Genomic DNA, 21360 nt, shown 5'->3' with positions numbered 1-21360 from the left:
AGTAAAGTGTGTATCACCTGCCAGCCTCAGCTGCCTCTCAGGGATGTTGTGCAGGTGGAGGCAGCCCAAAATATATTTATAATTAAATAACTACAAGATAACAGTGTGGATGTTTTTACAAATTGTTGAAACACCTGGATCTGGTCCCTTTTGGAGACTGGTTATTCACCTGGATGAATCCTTGGTCTGTTGTACATGGCTACTGTTATATTCATAAAGTGTGTTTTCCCTTGGAGGATTTATTTTATATCCTTTGCAGTCTTTTTTCGCATTGCATCTAAAATATATTCTGGTTTCAAGTTGTTTGTCTGGTTCTTGGGGACAGAGATTTTTGAGTGCGTCATGTCTTTCCCCGAAGGGAAAGGGTGATAGATGGAAGGGAAAACCAATATAACAAAAACTCTGAAAAAATTGATCGCATTAATTTTAGTTTAGAGAATTGCTGGTATTACTTAATCAAAACTTTAGAATTAAGTCAGCATGCTTTGGGGACATTAAAACATGATTCAATATAACTGTTTTAATCTTTTAAGAGTGTATAATAGATGTCCATGTACCACATGTGGGTACAGTCATCACTCTTATTTTAACCTTCCTGGAAGACTGAAAATTAGTCAGAATTGGCTGTCCTCAAGACATAAAAGAAAAAACTACAGGCTGGACCAACTGCATGCATGAAGCTGCCTTATACTGAGTTAGACCACTGGCCAGTCATGGTTAGCATTGTTAACTCTGACTGGCAGCTCAGGTGAAGGTCTTTCACATTACTTGTTACTTTCTACATTTAACTGGAGATTCCAGGGAAGGAACCTAGGACCTTCAGGCAGAAGCTGTGACTCAGTGGAAGAGCTTTAAGTTATGCAGAAGGTCCCAGGTTCAGCCTGTGGCATCTCCAGTTAAAGGACCTGTCAGGTTTCCTGATATTGCTGAGTGGAGCTGGACCAAAATGGCAGCAACTCCTATGTCTTTCATTGAGGCAAAGACTCTGGAAACCATCATAAAGAGTCAGTTATACTTAAAAAAAAATAGAATGGCAAAAGCACAGAGATTTGAAGAATTCCTAGAGTATCACACAAAGCTGTGACATCACTTCCAAAGTACATGGCCAAAAATTATATCACAGCATTATGTTATGATAATTTCCACAGTTTCAGCTCCCTTCCCTCCACTGAAGCTCCCTGAGGTAATGGACTTGGAAGAGTGTCACTCTGGTCAAAATGGCACGATGATTTACTCAGTGGCAACATTCCCTTTCACTAACTACATTTAACACCTACATTTTTAAAAATCTTGCCTTGAAAGTTGTCTTCAGAGTTAAGAGCAGGGGTAGTCAAACTGCGGCCCTCCAGATGTCCATGGACTACAATTCCCAGGAGCCCCTGCCAGCAAATGCTGGCAGGGGCTCCTGGGAATTGTAGTCCATGGACATCTGGCGGGCCGCAGTTTGACTACCCCTGGTTAAGAGCCTTAGAAACACACACACACACACACACACACAAACAAAAGATATACAGCACTCATTTGTTACCCTGGTAAGAAAAGACATTCCCCATATTAAACCTTTGTTATTTATATCTCTTATACTCTTTGTTGATCTGTGGGGGAAGCTCCCATAACATAGCCTTAACATTACAATAAACAGGGCTTTGTCTTCTAAACCGACTCAGAATTTTCTGGGAGATAATGATGGGAGCCATTTTTGTTTGGTTTTTCTAAGATCTATCAGGACTGCAATACCGGCATGCTTCTATTTGTGTGTTCTTACAAGGACAGGCTGAAAATCTGTTTTCTGTAGGATGATGAATTCATTAATTATGGATGAAGAATGAGTGTATCAATGAAAAAAATCAACATAAATGACTCTCTTGCCAGTACATGGCAATTCTCTTTCAGCATATCTGCAAAAAGATTAATTTCCAAGGGTAGGGAATGATTTGTTGGCACAAGCGTTCTACGAGGAAATAACACTATGCATGAAATATCAGAAATGTCTAGTAAGGATGTGCTTTTGGAACGACTAATTGAAATCCATTCTGAACATACCCTGCTCGTTAATCTCAGATTGTTAACTAATGGAATTTCTTCTGCTTTTTGGACTCAAACCAAATAGGGCAGACTTGGTTGTTTTTCCCCATGGTGCTGAGATTTCTGCTGCTTCCTTCTGCCTTCTGATTACATTTTCCTGCATTTAAAAATGTCCCAGGGAGTGGGAGGGAGCAGGCACTGAGGGCTCAGACACGTAACTCAGCAGATACGGATCTGACAGGACACTGTCCAACTGAACTGCCTAGCCAGCAGAGCATCATCAGAGCATTTCTGCACATAGCATCTTCTGCAAGCACAGGAGCATGCAAGGCTCGCTTCATAGGGAGGACTTTCATGCTATATAGCAGGGGTAGTCAACCTGTGGTCCTCCAGATGTTCATGGACTACAATTCCCATGGGCCCCTGCCAGCAAACGCTGGCAGGAGCTCATGGGAATTGTAGTCTGTGAACATCTGGAGGACCACAGGTTGACTACCCCTGCTATATACAATCAGGAATACTCCTTGCTAGCAATATTCTAGCTTGGAGAATTAGTCTGATTTGGTTGCAAGTAACCCTGACCTGGATAGCCTGATTTCATCGAATCTTAGAAGCAAAACAGTGTTGGCCCAGGTTAATATTTGGATGGGAGACCACCAAGGAAGTCCAGGGTTGCTGAACAGAGCCAAACCACCTCTTGATGTTTCTTGCCTTAAAACCCTACGGGGTCAACATAAGTTGGTTGCAATATCAAATAAGAAGGGTAGGCTTTCAGCCAAAGGAAGAGTGGAATATGGCAGGGTAGCAAAAAACCAAAGAGACAGGACCTCTCCCTATTTCAAATAGTTCCCCTGATTGGTCCATTTAGGATTTTTTTCTGTTCTTCTGACAACACTTACTTCTTCTTCCTCTCTCCAGCTAGAGCAGGCGGGCTTCTATCGTTTCTTTTTCCTATACAGTTTGTTCTCTTACTCAAGAAATCTATTTTGTTCTTAGCATGTGCTCAGCTTCTGTGCATGTCTAGACTCTGCCAAAGAGTGAGATTTTACCATGACTGGTCATATCTCATTGTGTTTTTCTGACTTGCTGTAGTTTCTATCCTCAAACTACTTGAACGCAGTTGAGTAATTATCACCTACAGGGTGGTACTAATTCCATATTTAAATATGGTCTTAAAATGGATGTCTACTGTCTGTATTATCAACAATGGCATTCAGTTTATGTAATCTGTATGGACCTGTTAACGTGCTTGGCCATGTTTTTAAAGCAGAGAAGTCAAACCAAAACCCCCAAGGGTGTCAAATGGTGTGGTCTACAGCGCCCTTCCCTACTCCACACAATCTGATCCTTTTTAAAGCCAAGAAATTGACTAGTGACCTCACTAACATATCTACAATTGCAAATGTTGAAAGATGATCAGATGAAAAGGGTAGGTGGAGGGGATTGCTAATCCGTGATAGCTTTCAAATCCCAGTGAATTGGAAGGTCAAATCCTACCCAGTGGATGTCCAGAATTAGCACCCACTATCTTTCAAGGAAAAAGTCCTTTCGGACTTAATGTGATAATTGCTAATTTAATAGGCTTTACATGACACATACATTGTTTCCTATGGAATCACTGCAAAGAAAGACAGGAGGGTGTTAGAGAGAATATAATATAACTAGTACTCCTGAGGATAGATTCAAATGAGTAGCCGTGTTGGTCTGAAGTAGCACAATAAAATCAGAGTCCAGTAGCACCTTTAAGACCAACAAAGATTTAATCAAGGCGCGAGCTTTCGAGTGCAAGCACCCTTCATCTTCTTACATGACAGGGAATATATAGCAAAAATCAGTTCTGTTACGTCTGTGTCACAACCAGATACAGCCAATGATAATCCTTTGTCAAAACAGCCAGTCAATCCCCTAGAATTCAGTGTACTTTACAAAGAGAAACCAAAATGTTGCTGGTAGAGAGATCAAAGGCTATCACCTCTCCATATGTTGCTTGCTCCATACAACTGTGAGACATTCCTCCCAGGGAATTGCTGGTCACTTCCCAAGGCCAGGGAGTCAAAACTCAAAATTCCATTACAATGCCATTCATAGTGGCAAATTCATAAGAGGGAGATCTCTCTGAACAAGATTGTTGATGTTTAGAAGCTGCTATTGTCTTTAGTGTGCCGATTTAACACCTGTGCAATCACCACAGGTCTCCACCATACATCTCTTTCCTCCAAAAACCTATTGATGTTGTGAAGGCTGTCTGAAAGTCCTAGGGTAGGAAGTTTTAAAAATCTTTAAAACTGAAATTTTTTAAAAATCTAGTACCTCCAACAGCTACTGTAAGCTTTGGTGATCACACCCTTTCTCTTGGAAGGTCAGCATTTTGTCATAGAAATAAGTTTCTCTCCAAATCTATCAGAATCTAATCCAGATACATAAATAACTGGCCTTGGCTTCCACTCTGTAAACTTGCATAAGCTTCTGGAATCTGCAAGCTGGCAAAATTCTGTATTGCATCCAGCTCAAGTTTCTTCTGTTTTTCCCCCCAGACAAACTGTTTATTCAGCTATTTCCTCTCCTCTTCCTTACAGCTGCGCTCTTTCCTTAGAATTTGCCATTTGACTTGCAAGTTACCCCCTGTCCCTATTATTTACTGAAGGTCATATGTCTTTGTTGTTCAGACCTCCTGGGACTTGCACTAATTGGTCTATATTAATGACAAAAGAAACAGTGAGGAAGCATTAAAAATAATTCACCACTAAATCCAGTTCTTGTATACCACAAATTAATTTTTGAAGACAAGAAAGTGACAAATGGAGTTCCACAATATGACCTTGGACGTATGAAGCTACAAGATGGGTGGGGTGATTTGTGATAGTAATAAGGTATGTACTATAGGGCAGAGGCAGTCAACCTGTGGTCCTCCAGATGTCCATGGACTACAATTCCCATGAGCCCCTGCCAGCAAACGCTGGCAGGGGCTCATGGGAATTGTAGTCCATGGACATCTGGAGGACAACAGGTTGACTGTCCCTGCTATAGGGTATTGTATTCTAGAATAGTCATGGCCGATTCAGTTCGGATAAGCGAGAACTGTATCTAAGCTGAATTACCCTTCCCAACACTTTAAAATGTCTCAATCATGATTTGGCAATTTAGATAACAATTCTGTGATTTGGCATAATTATAGCCTATGGCACCATTAAAGTCAATGGGAAATGTTGCTGTTTTGTCTATTCTGTCATCTGGGGGTGTGGGTGGGGGTTTCAAGTAGAGGCACCAAATTTGCAGCATTAGCTGTGGGAGCCTCTCCTCAAAAGGACTCCCCACGTTTCAAAAAGATTGGACCAGGGAATCCAATTCTATGAGTGACTCAAAGAGAGCTGTTTCCATTGTTTCCAATTGTGAGAAAAAAGGCAAGAACAGAGAATCTATTTTTTCCCACAATTGGAAACAATAGAGGTTGGATTTGCAGTGTAGCTGTGGGAGCATCTCATCAGAAGAACTCCACATTTGAAACTTGGAGGGTTTTTTTTTTGGGGGGGGGGGTTGTTTTGAGGAGAGATTCCTGCAGCTACACTGTAAATTTGGTGCCTCTACCTCAAGCCTCCCCCTCCCCCCAGACCACAGATTAGATGAAAAGGCAAGATTTCCCATTGTCTTTAATGGTGCCATAGGTTATCATGGTGCCAAATCAATTTGGGTGATTCGGATTCAGCTAAATCGATTCGGCCAAACCCAAGGAATCAGGCAGTTGCTTCAGGCCACTGTATTTTCAGGAAGTGCTGATGAAAGAAGGTGACCCAGGAGCTGCATCCTGTTATCCTCCAAGAGGTTGCTTAAGTTCCAGTCGCTGAGAACCACACTTCTATTAGTGTAATCGGTTGAGGTTCAATATATCTTCAGCCAGTCCTGAAATCCTTTGCTTTTCCACAAGAATATGCAAGGCGACTATATGAAGTTGTGTCCAAGAATACTAATGCTGTTGGAGCTATCAGTACTGCAAGGCAATTGGGCATGCAATGCAAAAGAGAAAGGCAAAATTCCATTGTGAACTATGCTGACTTGCATCTGCATGCCTTTTATTGTACAGAGTGCCAGGCCTACTGTCTTTTAATTGTACGGAAATACTTATAACTATCTTCATCTACTAAATAATGCAGCTTTTCAGCATCTGTGCAGTGCTCCAGCTTGTTTACTGGAGGAGGCAGCGCTTACTTTTTTCATATCACAAAGTAGGGCTTGATATGAATAATGTATTAAACAGCATTTGCATAGTCCTGCATAATAAGTGAATCATGTGCTATTAGATACTGTGAGAGACAGGAGAAACAGTGCATCCGTCCTTCTTTAATAATCTTTGTTGCTCAACTGTTGTGCCCTTTCCTAATTTCTGAAATTGGAACCAACTGAAATAACATGTACAAGACCCTAAAGAAACTATTCATAGCCGCTGGGTGGTCTAGAATGCCCAAAGGGCAGTGCTGTTGGCCCCCAGTTCTTGTTTCACAAGTCCTGACACCACTATTTGCCAGAAGAGTTGCATATCCATCCAATTTTTAAACCATTCTACTAGGCTCTTTGTTTTGTTCTTTGCTTGTTCTTTGGCAACCATTAGGTTGATTTTGTAGCACAGTTCAATTCCGCTGCAAGCCCCTCCCCCATGAGCCGAAACATGTACCTTGTCAAGCACCATGAGTTCTACGTTTGGTACTTAAAGCAATAAATTGACACTCCAAACACAAACTGATTTTGTATAAATAATTATACGTTTATTTGATATATACACAGTATGATTTAGCTTGAAACTGTGTAGACCTTATTCTGTTTGAATATCCTGAGGGTAGCTTCTAGCCTTCCCCTTCCTCACTCCCACCCCACCCCCAAAAAACAGAAGCCAACATTGGCCAGGTGATGGTCTTCCATTCTCCTTAAGCTTTTGCATAAAATGTGAGAGGTGGAGGCGGGGAGTTCAGTTAATATTACAGGAAGAGAGCCAAAGATGGTCTAGTCTAGTCGTCTAGTCTAGTCTAGTCTAGTCCCACCCTGCAAAAGACATTAACCAATTTCATACCATTCCTTCCTGTAACAATCTGGGCTGCTGTGCTCATCTATCCTAGAGAAAGTGAGCTTCCTCAGAATGCCAGGACTGGGTATGGTATTGTCCTTCTTGCCAGATTAATTAAAACTGAACTAGCCGTAGGGTTGCCAGTCTCCAGGTGGTGAGTGCAGATCTACCAGAATTACAACCGGTCTCCAGGCTATAGCGTTCAGTTCCTGTGGAGAAAATGGCTGCTTCAAAAGTGCATTGAAAGTGTATTATTCAACATGTGCAGAATGGGTACTTCTGAATGACATCTCATTAGCTGTTGAACCTCCTCTTGTAAGGCAAGAGAACTACTAACTTGTTTCAATAACTTCTTGATTTTTTGCAGAGGGATCTTAACTTTTTTTTAGTGTTGAGCAGATTAGTTTGTGTGTGTGTTTTGTTTGTTGCTGTGAAGTGGCAGCTGAGTTGATGATGATGCCAAGGGCTTTTTAAGACAAGAGACATTCAGAGGTGCTTTCCTGTTGCCTGCCTCTACATCATGACCCTGGTGCTCCCTGGAAGTTTCCCTTCCAAATACTGACCAGGACCAACCCTGTTTAACTTCCAAAATCTATACAGGTCAGGGTCAGGGTAAGGGCTAGGTTCTATACAGGTCAGAGCTAGATTAATTTAGAGTGACCTTCCTGGAAAAACAGGAAAAGAAAGAAAGAAAGAAAGAAAGAAAGAAAGAAAGAAAGAAAGAAAGAAAGAAAGAAAGAAAGAAAGAAAGAAAGAAAGAAAGAAAGAAAGAAAGAAAGAAAGAAAGAAAGAAAGAAAGAAAGAAAGAAAGAAAGAAAGAAAGAAAGAAAGAAAGAAAGAAAGAAAGAAAGAAAGAAAGAAAGAAAGAAAGAAAGAAAGATCTAACACCTGACTGATACGCTAATAAACAATTGCTGTGAACAGTGCAGTTATTATATTGACTTCCTAAGCAACCTTTCCTTCCAGACAAAAAAAGTAGGGATTTTTTTAAAATTTAAAAGAAAATATATATGCAAAAAGCACAGAAGCAAGAACTGTACTCAGAGAAGAAACATGTTACATGAAACTAAGGGATATTCTCATTTCTGAAAGCATATTCCCTAAAAGAAATCCCATGTTGTTTGGTGTTCATATTACAGAAGGGTACAAACATTCGAAAAGTATTGAACTTCAAGGAGAGACCAAAGAACTCTCTCCAAGTTAATAAAAATGGTCCCCGGTATTAGCATTTCTGTGTATAACTGCAAATTCAATGCCAGTTTCAGTTTTTCCCTTTATTGTTTCTGAAGGCAATAGTGCAAAAGCAACTGCAGTTATTTGAATTGCTTTACAATATAACAGATGGCCACTTAGGATGAAAAGCTATATTTCATCTGGCTGCAGGAGCACAAATATAAGTCATGTCTTGAAAGTCAAAGCTGCCTAGGACCTAATCTGAGTTTGCTATACTTTGCATTTAAATGTCATGAAACTACGGACACACTTAAGGTACAGCTCTTTGTGATGCAGCTGGGAACAGAAATTGATGCATGCGCCATCTGTAGAACTGCCTGAGGTTTCTGAAAATTTCATTCTTCCTGGTTTCAGTGATACATAGGGACCCTTTCTAGTGTATTTGGAATATGACAGTCCCATTTAGGGATGCCCATTTTCCTTTGCGTGCCCTGCTCCTGTGGAACCTGACATAACAAAAGCCAAGCAGCATTTTTATCCTGCCCTTCCCCCAGGAAATTCAGGCCCAAACTAGATGTCATAGAGGCCATGGACCCTACCTGTGACCACTGTGGAAATGGTAGAGACAAATTCAGCCTTTCTAAAATGGCGGGAAGGTACCACTGCAGCATAGATGGAACATGGGATCTTTCCCTGACCCCTTGTGGGGAAAATTCCTGAAGATCAGGAGGTGGAGTGGGATTTGGAGATCTCTGGGAATTACAATTGGCCTCCTTGATATGTTGTGGTTGGCCCTGCTTCCTATGATAACCATTTGTGGTCACACCTGCCACCCTGTTTCAGGGGGTAACTTGCAAAATGGCCACTTTGGAGGGTAGACTCTATGGTCTGATGCCCAGCTGAGGTCCATTCCCCTCCTCAGGCTTTGTTGGCAGGGTGTCTATGTGGCAGTCAGGGCACTGACCTGGTGTAGAGTAAAGAAAGCTTTATATAGGAACTAACGAAATGGGTACGAAAAAGGAGAGATAAACCAAGCTCCTTTTGTAGCTGAGTGAGAGTATGGCAGTGTTCTATAAGATAGGGGTAGTCAACCTGTGGTCCTCCAGATGTTCATGGACTACAATTCCCATGAGCCCCTGCCAGCATTTGCTGGCAGTGGCTCATGGGAATTGTAGTCCATGGACATCTGGAGGACCACAGGCTGACTACCCCTGCTATAAGAAAAGCCAAATAATAGCATTCTGCAGACAAAGATAGGCCATCAAAGGATACACAAGCAAGGCCTTATATTAGCAAGAAGACATTCAAGGCACACATGAACATAACAACAATCTGTGCTATGGATTAAAAGTTTATTAAAGAGATAATAATCTATGATGAGACCAAGACAATAAATAACATATTCAATGTGGTAGTAATGGAGAGGATAACCACCAAGTTAAGTGTACGAGTGATGCATTGCCTCCGTATATGCTTGAAAGGAAATTAAACCTCCTGCATTTGATATCTCCAGGATACTGGTAAAAAGCCACATGGTTTAGGCAATTGGACTAGAGATTGCAGAAAGAACATAATGTTACAGGAGGTTATGGCTGCTGGCGACACGGAGTCTCCACTACAAGTAATGGTTTCCCTTTGAAATCTGGGACTGAAATGATTGACGTGATCATTGGCACTAAATTTCTGTTATTAAACTGAAACATTCCCTCCTTTGCTCCTTGACTGCTATGGCAGAGCTTCAGACAGTTTCCTTTCAGCCTGCCTCTTTTCTGCAAGCTGAACAAACTGTACATGGTAGCACCATTGAATTCATGTTTTCTCAACCAGGGTTTCATAAAGGAGGAGCGGGGAATCAAAGGAGGAGCTGGTTCACCAGATTAGAAGCTGCTGCACTTAACCACAACACCAAGCTGGCTCTCTTTTACCCAGACAAAACCAAGGGTTTTTTTTTTCTTATGTGGACTAGAGATTGCAGAAAGATGCAAAGTCACTTTAATGCAGGACTTCCTGCTTTCCATGTGGGGAGAAAAGATGTGATAGGCACAGTTCTGCTTGTTCCAGTAATCAACCCAGCAGCTACATTCTGGATCTGCTGAAGTGTCCAGGTTGTCTTCAAGGGCATGCCCATGGAGTCCAACCTTAAGGCTGCTACATCAGGGGCTTTGAAGAAGACCACATCTGGTAAGTAAGTTCATTGGTGTGCCAAGGTCACTTTGGGCAAGAATGAACAAAAACAAACACCCCAAACCTTTCGCTTGTTGCTCTTACTTGCCCCTGTCTTGTATGCTGTCCCCTGGACCCCTTTTTCTGGACTTAGTTGGCTCAGGGACTAATGCAGGATGGCCAACACGGTGATCATGGTTGCCTAAGACCCTACTGGCACCGTTCCTGGCACCCAACAAGTGTTTTCAGAAAATGGGTGGAGCCAATGGCCAATCAAAAGTTCATATCTGTCCAAACGTCTTCATTAGTTCAATATAAATACTTGCACGTATGCCAGGAATCTTTTTTTTAACATCCTGTTAAAACAGAGCCGAAGAGTTACAATCAGATTTATGTACAGTCTTGCTCCTTGATATGTTGTGATTGGCCCTGCTTCCTATGATAGCCATTTGTAGTCACACCCACCAGCCTGTGTCAGGTTCCCAAAGGTGTGCTTGGACTCCAAAAGTCTGGAGACCCCTGTTCTAACACATGAACAAGGAAAGTGAGAAGCAGAGGTGGTTTGCCATGGCCTTCCTCTGAAGAGCCTTCCTGGGTGGTCTCCCCTCCAAATACTGACCCTGCTTGGCTTCCACAATCTGACAAGAACAGGCTATACCAGGCTGCCTTCCCTCCATCAATGGGTTTAATAGAGCATCATTCTGTTTAGGACTGTATTGTCAGATTCCCATAAATCCTCTTGTTAAGATTTTCCCCTTTGTTTCATAGACCCCCCCCCCAGCAGCTGTCTATTATACATGCACCACCATGCTTCACACACTGTACCGCGCAACAAATTTTCTGTCTGGGGACGAAAAATGCAATTTCCCAGGCACAAAATATTGACGTTTGTGAATATTAGGGGAATGCAGTAGGTCTGTTACAGAAAAGACAAACAACTGAATGACTAGGGTGTGAAAGAGTGATTGAGCTCATATCCCCCCTCCATTCCCGCCCTCCAGTTTTTGCTTAACTATCAGGCAGGATGAGAAAAGCAATAAATACACTTCAGGTTGATAATTCTAATGAAGAGCATTTGGTTGGTTCTAATTGCGTGCATGTGGACAAGTTGAGGGACCTCATTTCTGCAGCCGTTTTATCTGGATAGTCTTTAGGAAAAGCGTAAGGGGGGGGGAGAAATGGGCAATAAATACTTTAACATTTCCAATACTCTGATGAACACTCTACACTGTAGAATGTGTGTATATTAGCAATATTAATACCGAAATGAGAACAGGAACTATGCTGCGCGGTTGCTAAGTTACAACACCGAGATATTTAATGGATCAAATGAATATTTACAGTGCCGGCTGCTTGGCTTTCATGCCGGTGTGGGTAACTCAAATGAGAAGGTTCTGTAAAGGAAACCCAGCCACTGGGATTTGTCTGGCAGTGGAGGAAAGGATGACAAACCGGAGTGGAGGTGAATAGGAATGCTCTGTAATGAATCCATATCGATTTTGATTTCAAGCAAATCTAAAGAGAGGCTGAGTGGAGAGAGAGAGAGAGAGAACAAAAGAAGGGAATGCCTTTTATTAACTGTGTCAAACCCACTTTGGAGAGGGGGGAAAGCTCTGGAAGAATATACCTGGACATTTAAAGAAGGGAGTAATTTTTAAACAGAGGCTAGATAGCCATCTGACGGAGAGGCTGATTCTGTGAAGGCAAATGGGGGCCGGTTTCTAAGGTTGCCAATTTGGTAACTGGTGATGGGGAAGGGAGGGACAAGGGATGTAGGCAGATGTCGCCCAGGTGACACCTGGAAGCAGCAATGGTTACTCTAGGAACTGCTGGAAACTTTTTCTGGTGAATCCTAGAGTCACCACCATTGCTTTTGGGTAATCCTGGAAAATCATGTCATCATGTGGGCAACTCCAGTGAATTCTTATTAATCTTTATTTTTTTACTTATTTTAATTTTTAATTTACTCCCTGTGGGGAATAGGAACTCGGGACTTTGGCAACATTCAGCATTTCTGAAAATAAGGTACTGACACATGACTTTGTAATGATGGAGCGTAGCATGTCCTCAAATATATACCTAAAACTAGCTGTATTTGCTTAAGAGCTGCTTTCGGAAGAATCAGGCAACCTTCTACCCTGCCTTAGCATTGGCTTCCAGCTCACTTTGACAGTGATCCTAGTTTATGATAATGGGTTGTGCATTTTGAGTTTATATACCTCAAACTCACCGGGGAGGCTGTGAGAACCATGAATGGATGTCTCAAAGCAGTTTGGAGAGGAATGAGGGTTAACAAACTGAAACTTCATACTGACAAAACGGAGGTTCCACTGGTGGAGGGGAGATTTAACCCAAGAACTGGGATAGCTTTTATTCAGGATGGAGCTCTACTTCCCCTACAGGAGCAGCTTTATCATTTGGAAGCACTGCTGAATCTAGGCCTCCTACTAGATAAACAAGGGGCAATGGTTGACAAGAGTACTTTTCATCAAGTTTGGCTGGTAAACCTCCTATGGCCCATCCCGGGCTGGAAAGATACTGCCACTGTTGCGCATGGCCTAGTAACATATAGAGCCCATTTCCATGTCACAGCCAACAAGAGGAAGAACCAGCAGGAGATATAAATACACGTGCAAGATGAAGCAGTATTATGCCTCTTCCTGCACTTCTGAATGGATTCAACATAGACTTCACAGCAGGCCTGAACAAGACCTTCATCTGTTCCCATTGCACTGAGTTCTGAAAGACAATATGTAACCTTTCTTAACTGAGGACTGTCAGACTCATTTCCATTATTATCAGGAGGTCAACAAAGGTCAAAAAAGCATCCAACGATATTGCATTACGTAATAGGGATAATTGGTTGTTTTGTCTTTCCATACAATATGGAGAAGACATTTCTGTTCTGTGCTCTTGACCCTTCTTGGCATTGCTATCATTCTTGAGAGTGGGGATGGGAAAGCAATCAGGATTGTTTTTCAGCCTTCACTGTTCTGAAAGCTTGACCTTTTGATAAGAATGGGATCCAAATAGATGCATCCAATACCACCCTACTACCAGGAAGCTAACGTGCTTTCTTTTGACATTGTTGTCATGTGATTGTCAAAGAGTGACTAGATGAGAATGTACATGGCATTCTCCCTTGCTATATTGGAGAATATTATGGTGACTAAATGTTTAGAGAAATGGGACAAGGCTATTTCCCCATATTCAGCAGCCAATTATGTGGAATGAGGACGGTGAGAGGCAGAAGGCCATGTGTTACAATATGGGGTCAGTTCCACTAGACATGGCAGTGAGGAAGGAACACTAGACACATGGCATTCCTTTTCCCACTGCAATTATTATAGCATGCCATTCAGCTGTAAAAGAAAAAATTGAAACTTGATTTAGTTATTCACCCCAAATATGAAAGGCCATTTAAAAAATTGGTTTCCTTGCCCAGATCACTTTTGGAATCTCCATCCATATCACCAAAGATCTGCTCTATGGGTACTGTCCAATGAATCTCCCCACTTCCCTCCTCCAAGTGACAACCTTTCAAATCCTTAAAGACAGCCATCACCTCAGCCGCCTGAGAATGGGAGGGAGGGAGTATATGCGCAACCCCCCCCCCCCGAAACTTTTCAGATTTGGCCAAATCAATTTGGATGAATCTGGAGAAGTAAAGGGGTATTCACATGATTGAGGTTTGGCCCAAATATTTTCTATGCAAATCCTAAATGGTACACATTATTTTTTTGTTCCCACACCTAGTATTGACCTGTACAGCTTTGTATGCCTTGGCAACTGCATACATTAAAGACCAGATCTTTTCATATGAATCTTCTTATCTACCCCAGTCATCTTTGGAGGCCCTGCCTCTGTTGCCCCCACAATCTGAGGCAAGATAGGTAACAACCTAGGGTTGCCAATCTCCAGGTGGTGGATGGAGAACACCTGCTACTAGCAGTACACCTCTTCAATCCTATTTGTTTTTTGATCACCAGGTTCCAAAGCCCATCAATCCAGCTCTCTGTGTGCTGAAGCTTTAGCAACAATGCAAACTGATCTGAGTTTTATAAAACTTTAATAACACGACTCCTGGCTACTGTAAGGGTTGAATAAGGATGCTGAGACTTGTCAGAGAGCCCTATTTTCTCAGGAGATGGAATAATTATTAAACTAGGTTAAGCTTGTAAAGTATCTGTGCCCTGTCTGTATCTGTAAAGGCAGTTCTTGTCAGTTCCTCAATGGTTAATTTTCTCAACTGGTACTAGTCAACATGAGAATTCCCCAAGGACCCACCTTCTCCCCTCACAGCTTACTGGACAGCTGCTCCTTCACAATAGATTTCCCCATTGGGGTTAGCTTCAGGGAATCAGGACCAATTTACATTGCTGAGTATCGGCACCTTCTTTTAATTAGCTATCATCCTAGGAGACTTCTTTGCCTTGAGCTCAGTTGCTTGAAGGAACATGTTGTCAATAGAGAAGACGAAGAGCATTCCACGATGCTAAGATATGGCAAGATTCTATCCCTGGTGCATCTGGTTAGATCAGGATTCCCCCTTGCATGTAAATGGGTCTTTGAAAGGGCGTTTCATTGGTGTTAGTGTATGTACAGGGATTTTATTTGCCTCATAACAGGTACCGCTACTTCTTCTCTCTAGTTCTACTCCATCCTCTCTACACATTTAGGGACAGCTGCTAAAAGCAGTGACAGCAGAGACTATTTCCCAAATAAAATTAAGTAAATCAAACAATTCCTATTTTATACCCATTTCCTTTTTTCTGATTTTTAAAAAATCCTACATGAGAGCAGAAAAATACCCAGTTTTTTTTTTTTAAAGCAGGAGAATGAAGGGATGATTGATGAAAGAGTTTGGCAGGATATTCCACCTGATACTATTTATTCGTTCAAGAGTAAACTGGCTTGCTTAATGCCTGGAAATATTCTACTTAAGTCTTGGGTGAGATTGCAAAGCCTGCTGCTATTTTCTCATTACTCCGATATAATATATTTACAAAAGGGGATCAGAGACTGAGCTGGCACTTTAATGTCATGCTAGGTTTGTGTCTGTTTGAAGCCAGCAAGTATTTTCAAGACACCTGACTTGGGAAACAGAGGTCTAATCGATCCCATGGTTACATTCACTTGAGGCCTGATCGTTGCAATGGGACTTATGCACTGCATTTGTTGACTGGGTGGTAGCAAAAAAACAGTAACACTAGATCCTCTTTGTAATTCAGGCTAAAAGCATTCAGTTACCTCCAGGCTGGCAGCTGCAAGGCCACGTGCAAAGAAGAGGAAATCATCTAAGGTTGGATTCCATTCAAGGTTTTATCCGTAGCTGGACTCATCAAGTAACAACCGATCCATGAATTACGGAACAGAACTAACTGCAGTTTTTATGGGATCGCTGCAGAACTTTCTCTTTAGTGAGGGCAGGGAGGAAGAGATGTCATTTGTCCTTGTCTTAAGGCCATTCTGTGCCAAATGCAGTCTGTTATGGATTTTGTTGACATTCTGCAGAGTCATTCTGCATGTTGATATAAGCATTATATATGTCAAAATAGAACCGAAACTACTTTATTAAGAAAAAACTAGAACTGGAAACAGGACCCTACGCTTTCAAAAAGGTGTTCAATGTGACATTTCTACAGAAATATGCTCTCATTCTGCTTGCCGCAGAATACGTTGTGTTCTATCTACAGCAGTCATTTTGAGGCTCTGTATACTTTTCTAAAATGTGGAGCAGGGGTCACCATCATGGTGCCCATGGAAGATTTGATTGGCTGTGCAGATTAAAATAACAATATTTTGTCAGCAGTTGCCACCACAGTGTTGTTTTTATTCTGTCCCTGTCTCTCACTCCTCTTTCTCAGCGTATTTTTACACCAAGAGCCAGCTTGGTGTAGTGGTTAAGAGGGACGGCTTCTAATCTGGAAAGCCGGGTTTGGCCCCCCCACTCCTCCATGTACAGCCAATAGGGTGACCTTGGGCTAGTCACAGTCCAGTTAGGGCTACTCTCACACAGCAGTTTCTCTCACTCAGCCTCCCCTACCTTACAGGGTGTCTGTTGTGTGGAGAGGAGAGAAGGCATTTGTTCACTGCTTTGAGACTCCTTCAGGTAGTGAAAAGCGAGATATAAAAACACTCTTCTTCAACTTCTCTTATCGCCTGCAATGGGGCTTCCTCAGTTTATTTAGCTCCACCTCCTGTGGCAGCCATTTTGAGCTTGTGCCCACCACCCTGTGTCTTCAAAGAAGAACTTCAAAGATGCCCAGAGGTTCAAAAGACATCAACTTCAGTAAACATAGAAGAGTGTAACTCTGTTTAGGAGTGTACCGCTAAGCTGCCAAATTCCTGCATCCCCTCCAATCAGCATGGGTATACGACACTTTATTCTTCACTTGGGTAGATTAGAAAAGATGTTGTGATTTAATGGGTTGTCATTAGGATGGCCCACCTCCAAGCAGGGGCTGGAGTTCTCCCAGAATTGCAACTGATCATTGGACAGAGATCAGTTCCCTTGGAAGAGATGGCAGCTTTAGAGGGTGGACTCTATGGATTTCCATCTCGGCTGAGTTCCATCTCCTTCCTCCACTGCACCCTCTCCAGGCACCAGCTCCAAATTTCCAGGCATTTGTCAAGCCAAAGTTGGCAACCCTAGTTGGACTATTTGCATTGCTTTTAATTTATGGTGACAAGAAAATAACCGCACCAGTCAGAGGAGATAGGGCCAAGGACAGTGATGCAAAATCAGCTAAAAATAAATGTTATTGCTCAGTTAAATGTCCAAAAATTTCCTGTGTGTTTTACCGACAGATTTTTGTCAGGGGAATCTGTTCATCTTGCAGTGGGTCTTTCAAAAAGATCCATTCTATCATGGAAGTAGGGCTGCCCGCTCTGAGTTGGGAACTACCTGGAGAATTTGGAGGTGGACCCTGCAGAGGGCAGGATTTGAGGGGAGCACCAACAGGATACAATGCCATAAAGTCCACTTTCCAAAACAGTCATTTTCTCCACATGAGCTGATCTCTGTCACCTAGAGAACAGTTGTGATGCCAAGAGATCTCCAGCCACTACCGGGTTACAAAAAATCGGCTCCATGGTATGGGTAGCTAAGCATGAAGACTGTGAGAGACCAATATACAACAAAGTTCCCAGTTTATTTTGTAGCAGTAAGAGGTTCAGTCCAGGCTGCCTTACTTTAACTTGCTGCCTAACTATCAAGAACTCCCTTAAAGGTAAAGGTAAAGGTATCCCCTGTGCAAGCACCGAGTCATGTCTGACCCTTGGGGTGACGCCCTCTAGCGTTTTCATGGCAGACTCAATACGGGGTGGTTTGCCAGTGCCTTCCCCAGTCATGACTGCAAGCTGGGTACTCATTTTACCGACCTCGGAAGGATGGAAGGCTGAGTCAACCTTGAGCCGGCTGCTGGGATTGAACCCCCAGCCTCATGGGCAAAGCTTTCAGACAGCTGCCTTACCACTCTGCGCCACAAGAGGCTCTAAGAACTCCCTTATAACTAGCTTATCTAGAACTAAACAGCTTCCGGTAACACTGCTTTCAGATAATATATCTTCATCAGAATTCGGCTTCACAGTTAGCAAAGACTGACTGCCAAGACCAGTCTGAATGGGAAGTTCTTACAATAGTTTAAAGGAAGTTCACCCTTTTGGCAGATTTCTATATGACACAGGACTGCAACATAAGCTACTTAAACTTTGGCCTGGAAATGTCTTCTGCTTTTGAAACTCAAATGCCAGGCCGCAGTACCCAATGCACTCCCTGTTTAAAAAGGGGGGTGGGAGAGAATGTAGAGTTTTAAGGGTACCACTAAACATTGAAGGTGGTTCCGTTTGTCGTGACATTGGCTTTTGTGCTGGATCCAGCGGCTGAAAGCCTAGAAATGAATGAGAAAATAACATGCTGCCTACCAACCTCATCAGATGACTACCAATGAACTGTGGCGCACAGAATGATGCATCAACAAGCATGGGATGAAAGGACAGAAATGGGCATATCATGCTGCATCAAGAGAGCCTCATTTTTCACAGTCCAAAAAAAACCAGGGCAAAAGTCCTCCAGCCTGTGATAGCATTGACTTGCAGGTGGGCATACGGGGCAAGGAATAAGTCTCACGCACCATTAACTTTGGCAAATAGGCCACAACTTTATTAACAAACCAGTGTGTTGGCTGGCAAGGGAAATACAGCCCCCCCCCCCTACATGTTCAGGTCATACAACCCAACTCTCTTCCCCCAGTGGTGCCCTTGGAATCCCGTCCTGGTCCCCAGCCAGGCCTACGGGTCCCCTTGCCACTGGGCATCTTCTCAGTAGAGAGAATCCAGGGAATGCATCAGGAGGTATATACCTCCTACAGCCCATTCCCTTTCCTCTGAGTCTACTGGAGCATTCCTGGGACCTTCCCATCTGGGTCAGCCCCACCCTAGTCTTTTAACAAGGCTCCTTATCTGGGGAGTATTTCTACTCCGCCCTCGGTATTTTCCCTTTCCATGGCTCATTCCCCTTGTCCCCCCACAGTTGTGACTATTTTTATGAACAGGATCAAACCTTCAATAACAAACAACGCACCCTGTTCCCAAGCCACGATGCACCAGTCCCCACAGTGTAACCAACATGGTGGGTGGGAGGGAAGCTCCTTGCTTGGTCACTGCGGGAGAAGAGGCCACCCTTTTGCACGAGGTGCCCTTTAAGGGTGCCACGTGCCCCCACGCCTCTTCTCCCTACATCAGGGCGCACGCATCTCGTTTTCCCACTCCCGATGCTCCGCAGAAGAGTGCCTTCCTCCTTGCCCACCTGCCACTGCTTCAATGGTGGCTGCAAGGTAGTTCGCAGCTGCTCTTTTTGTCCAATGCCAGTTGCTTGGGAAGATTTCCAGGGGTTACTGACTTTGGTTACCAGTGTCTGCATAGTTCCTCCCCATTGTTAGCAGAAACAGTGTAAGCTATGCCAGCAACATCCTTCCACTCTCTACGGCATGCAAACAGGTCAATCCTCATGCAAAGAAAACAAACAAACAAATAAATGGACACAAAGCTTACATTTTAAAAACACCAGTGGGAGAGCAGTTTAATCTTCCTGGACCCTCCATTGCTGACCCAAGAGTGTCAGTTCTCAATCAGAGAAGCTTCAAGAGAAGATTACAACACAATATTTGTTAGCTTTGAAGGTTGTGGTATAAGATCGTCTGCAAAAGCAAATCTTTTACTTTTGTGCTTCATCCCAGGATTGGTTTGTTTTTAATGCTTGTACAGCATTAGAATTTGTGAAGCAGAAATCTCAGAAATCTCACATAGAAACAGTCTAAGAGACATGAGTGACAGGCAGAATAAGATACTGAGAATAGCTTGGGATCACAGTAACCTCATACTCATGTTACTTTGTTTATCCAGGCTTAAATCGGCATCTAGGAATTGAAGTTCATTTTGTTCCTGTGAGTTTCAGGATAAAAGAATAGATCCTGCCTATGGATCCCAGATATATAGTTTCAGGGGATAACGAATGCATTTAAAATCAGCATTTTTTTTCCCTTTCATTAACTGGTATCTCTTTCATTCAGTATTGTTGGAAGGGGGGAACAATGTTACAAGTTGTTTTGGGTGTGTGCATATTCCCCAAATATTTATTATTGGGGGACCATTGTTGGCTGCATGTATTGTTACTTATTGTTCATTAAAAATTATACAGCATCTTAAAGCTGTTTCTACTATGTAATTAATAAACTTACATATTGTGTCATTTGGTCATTTTGCTCTCAGGTCTTCTCTTGTTTTCTCTTTCATAAGCTTATATAGCTATAGAATTTATAAGCAGAGGTAGGAAATTGCTCAGAAATCTCATGCAAAAGTAGGAAATAGACAGGCTGCATTGTTCAATATTCCTTGATTTCTTTTTAGATTCATGAAGATGACTGCAAAAAAGATGAACAGGAGGAAGAAAAAGTGGATTCTGAAGATGACGTTTACATGATTATGATGCACCCAGAACCTCATTATAAAGGACATTCCTGTAAGTTCCTAGTCGAGAGATTTCAGCTATTCCTCAGTTGGGTCCTGTTAATGCCACAGTGTCATGCATTGTGATGGATAAACGCACAAGGAAGGGTGAAGTTTACTGGCCAGTCCTAAACGTAGTAATTTTAAAGCGCTTTTAAGTATGGATTGGTGGGGGGGGGGGACAAGAGAGCTCGTTGCCGCTGTACTGCTGGCTACATCAGGATGGTGCCCATGCAGCATTTTGCAGAGGGCTAAATTTGCATCAGAGCCTCTTGTGGCGCAGAGTGGTAAGGCAGCTGTCTGAAAGCTTTGCCCATGAGTCTGGGAGTTCAATCCCAGCAGCCGGCTCAAGGTTGACTCAGCCTTCCATCCTTCCGAGGTCGGTAAAATGAGTACCCAGCTTGCTGGGGGGTAAACGGTGATGACTGGGGAAGGCACTGGCAAACCACCCCGTATTGAGTCTGCCAAGAAAACGCTAGAGGGCGTCACCCCAAGGGTCAGACATGACCCGGTGCTTGCACAGGGGATACCTTTACCTTTACCTTTAAATTTGCATCTCAAATGGCATTGGTGGGCACAGGCTGGATCCTTCTCTGCTGTAACATGTTGTTTGGCTCTCAGGGTCAGTGGTTTAACTCAGAATTGTTACTGAAACCCATCTGGATGATTCAAGATAAAGGCCAGGAAGGGATGGTTGTAGGTGTTAGGTGCGAAGTCATGTCTGACCCATCCCGACCCCATGCACAATGATCCTCCAGGCCTTCCTGTCCTCTACCATTCCCCGGAGTCCATTTAAGTTTGCACCTACTGCTTCAGTGACTCCATCCAGCCCCCTCATTCTCTGTCGGCCCCTTCTTCTCTTGCCCTCGATCGCTCCCAGCATTAGGCTCTTCTCCAGGGAGTCCTTCCTTCTCATGAGGTGGCCAAAGTATTTGAGT

General features: G+C 42.9%; 1 protein-coding gene across 2 annotated transcripts in view; it reads left to right on the top strand.

Annotated features, from left to right (window-relative positions):
- The window catches only part of BANK1 (B cell scaffold protein with ankyrin repeats 1), a 179571-nt gene that overhangs the window by 130869 nt on the left and 27342 nt on the right, over nt 1-21360 (top strand). For both annotated transcript variants that reach the window (XM_077300769.1, XM_077300768.1), the window contains exon 8: nt 20324-20435. In XM_077300769.1, coding sequence (XP_077156884.1) covers nt 20324-20435 — 112 coding nt within the window. The remainder of the gene's footprint in view (nt 1-20323; nt 20436-21360) is intronic.

The sequence above is a fragment of the Paroedura picta genome, chromosome 10 (genome assembly GCF_049243985.1).
Source record: "Paroedura picta isolate Pp20150507F chromosome 10, Ppicta_v3.0, whole genome shotgun sequence".
NCBI lineage: Eukaryota > Metazoa > Chordata > Lepidosauria > Squamata > Gekkonidae > Paroedura > Paroedura picta.
This window is presented reverse-complemented; position numbering and strand designations above follow the sequence as displayed.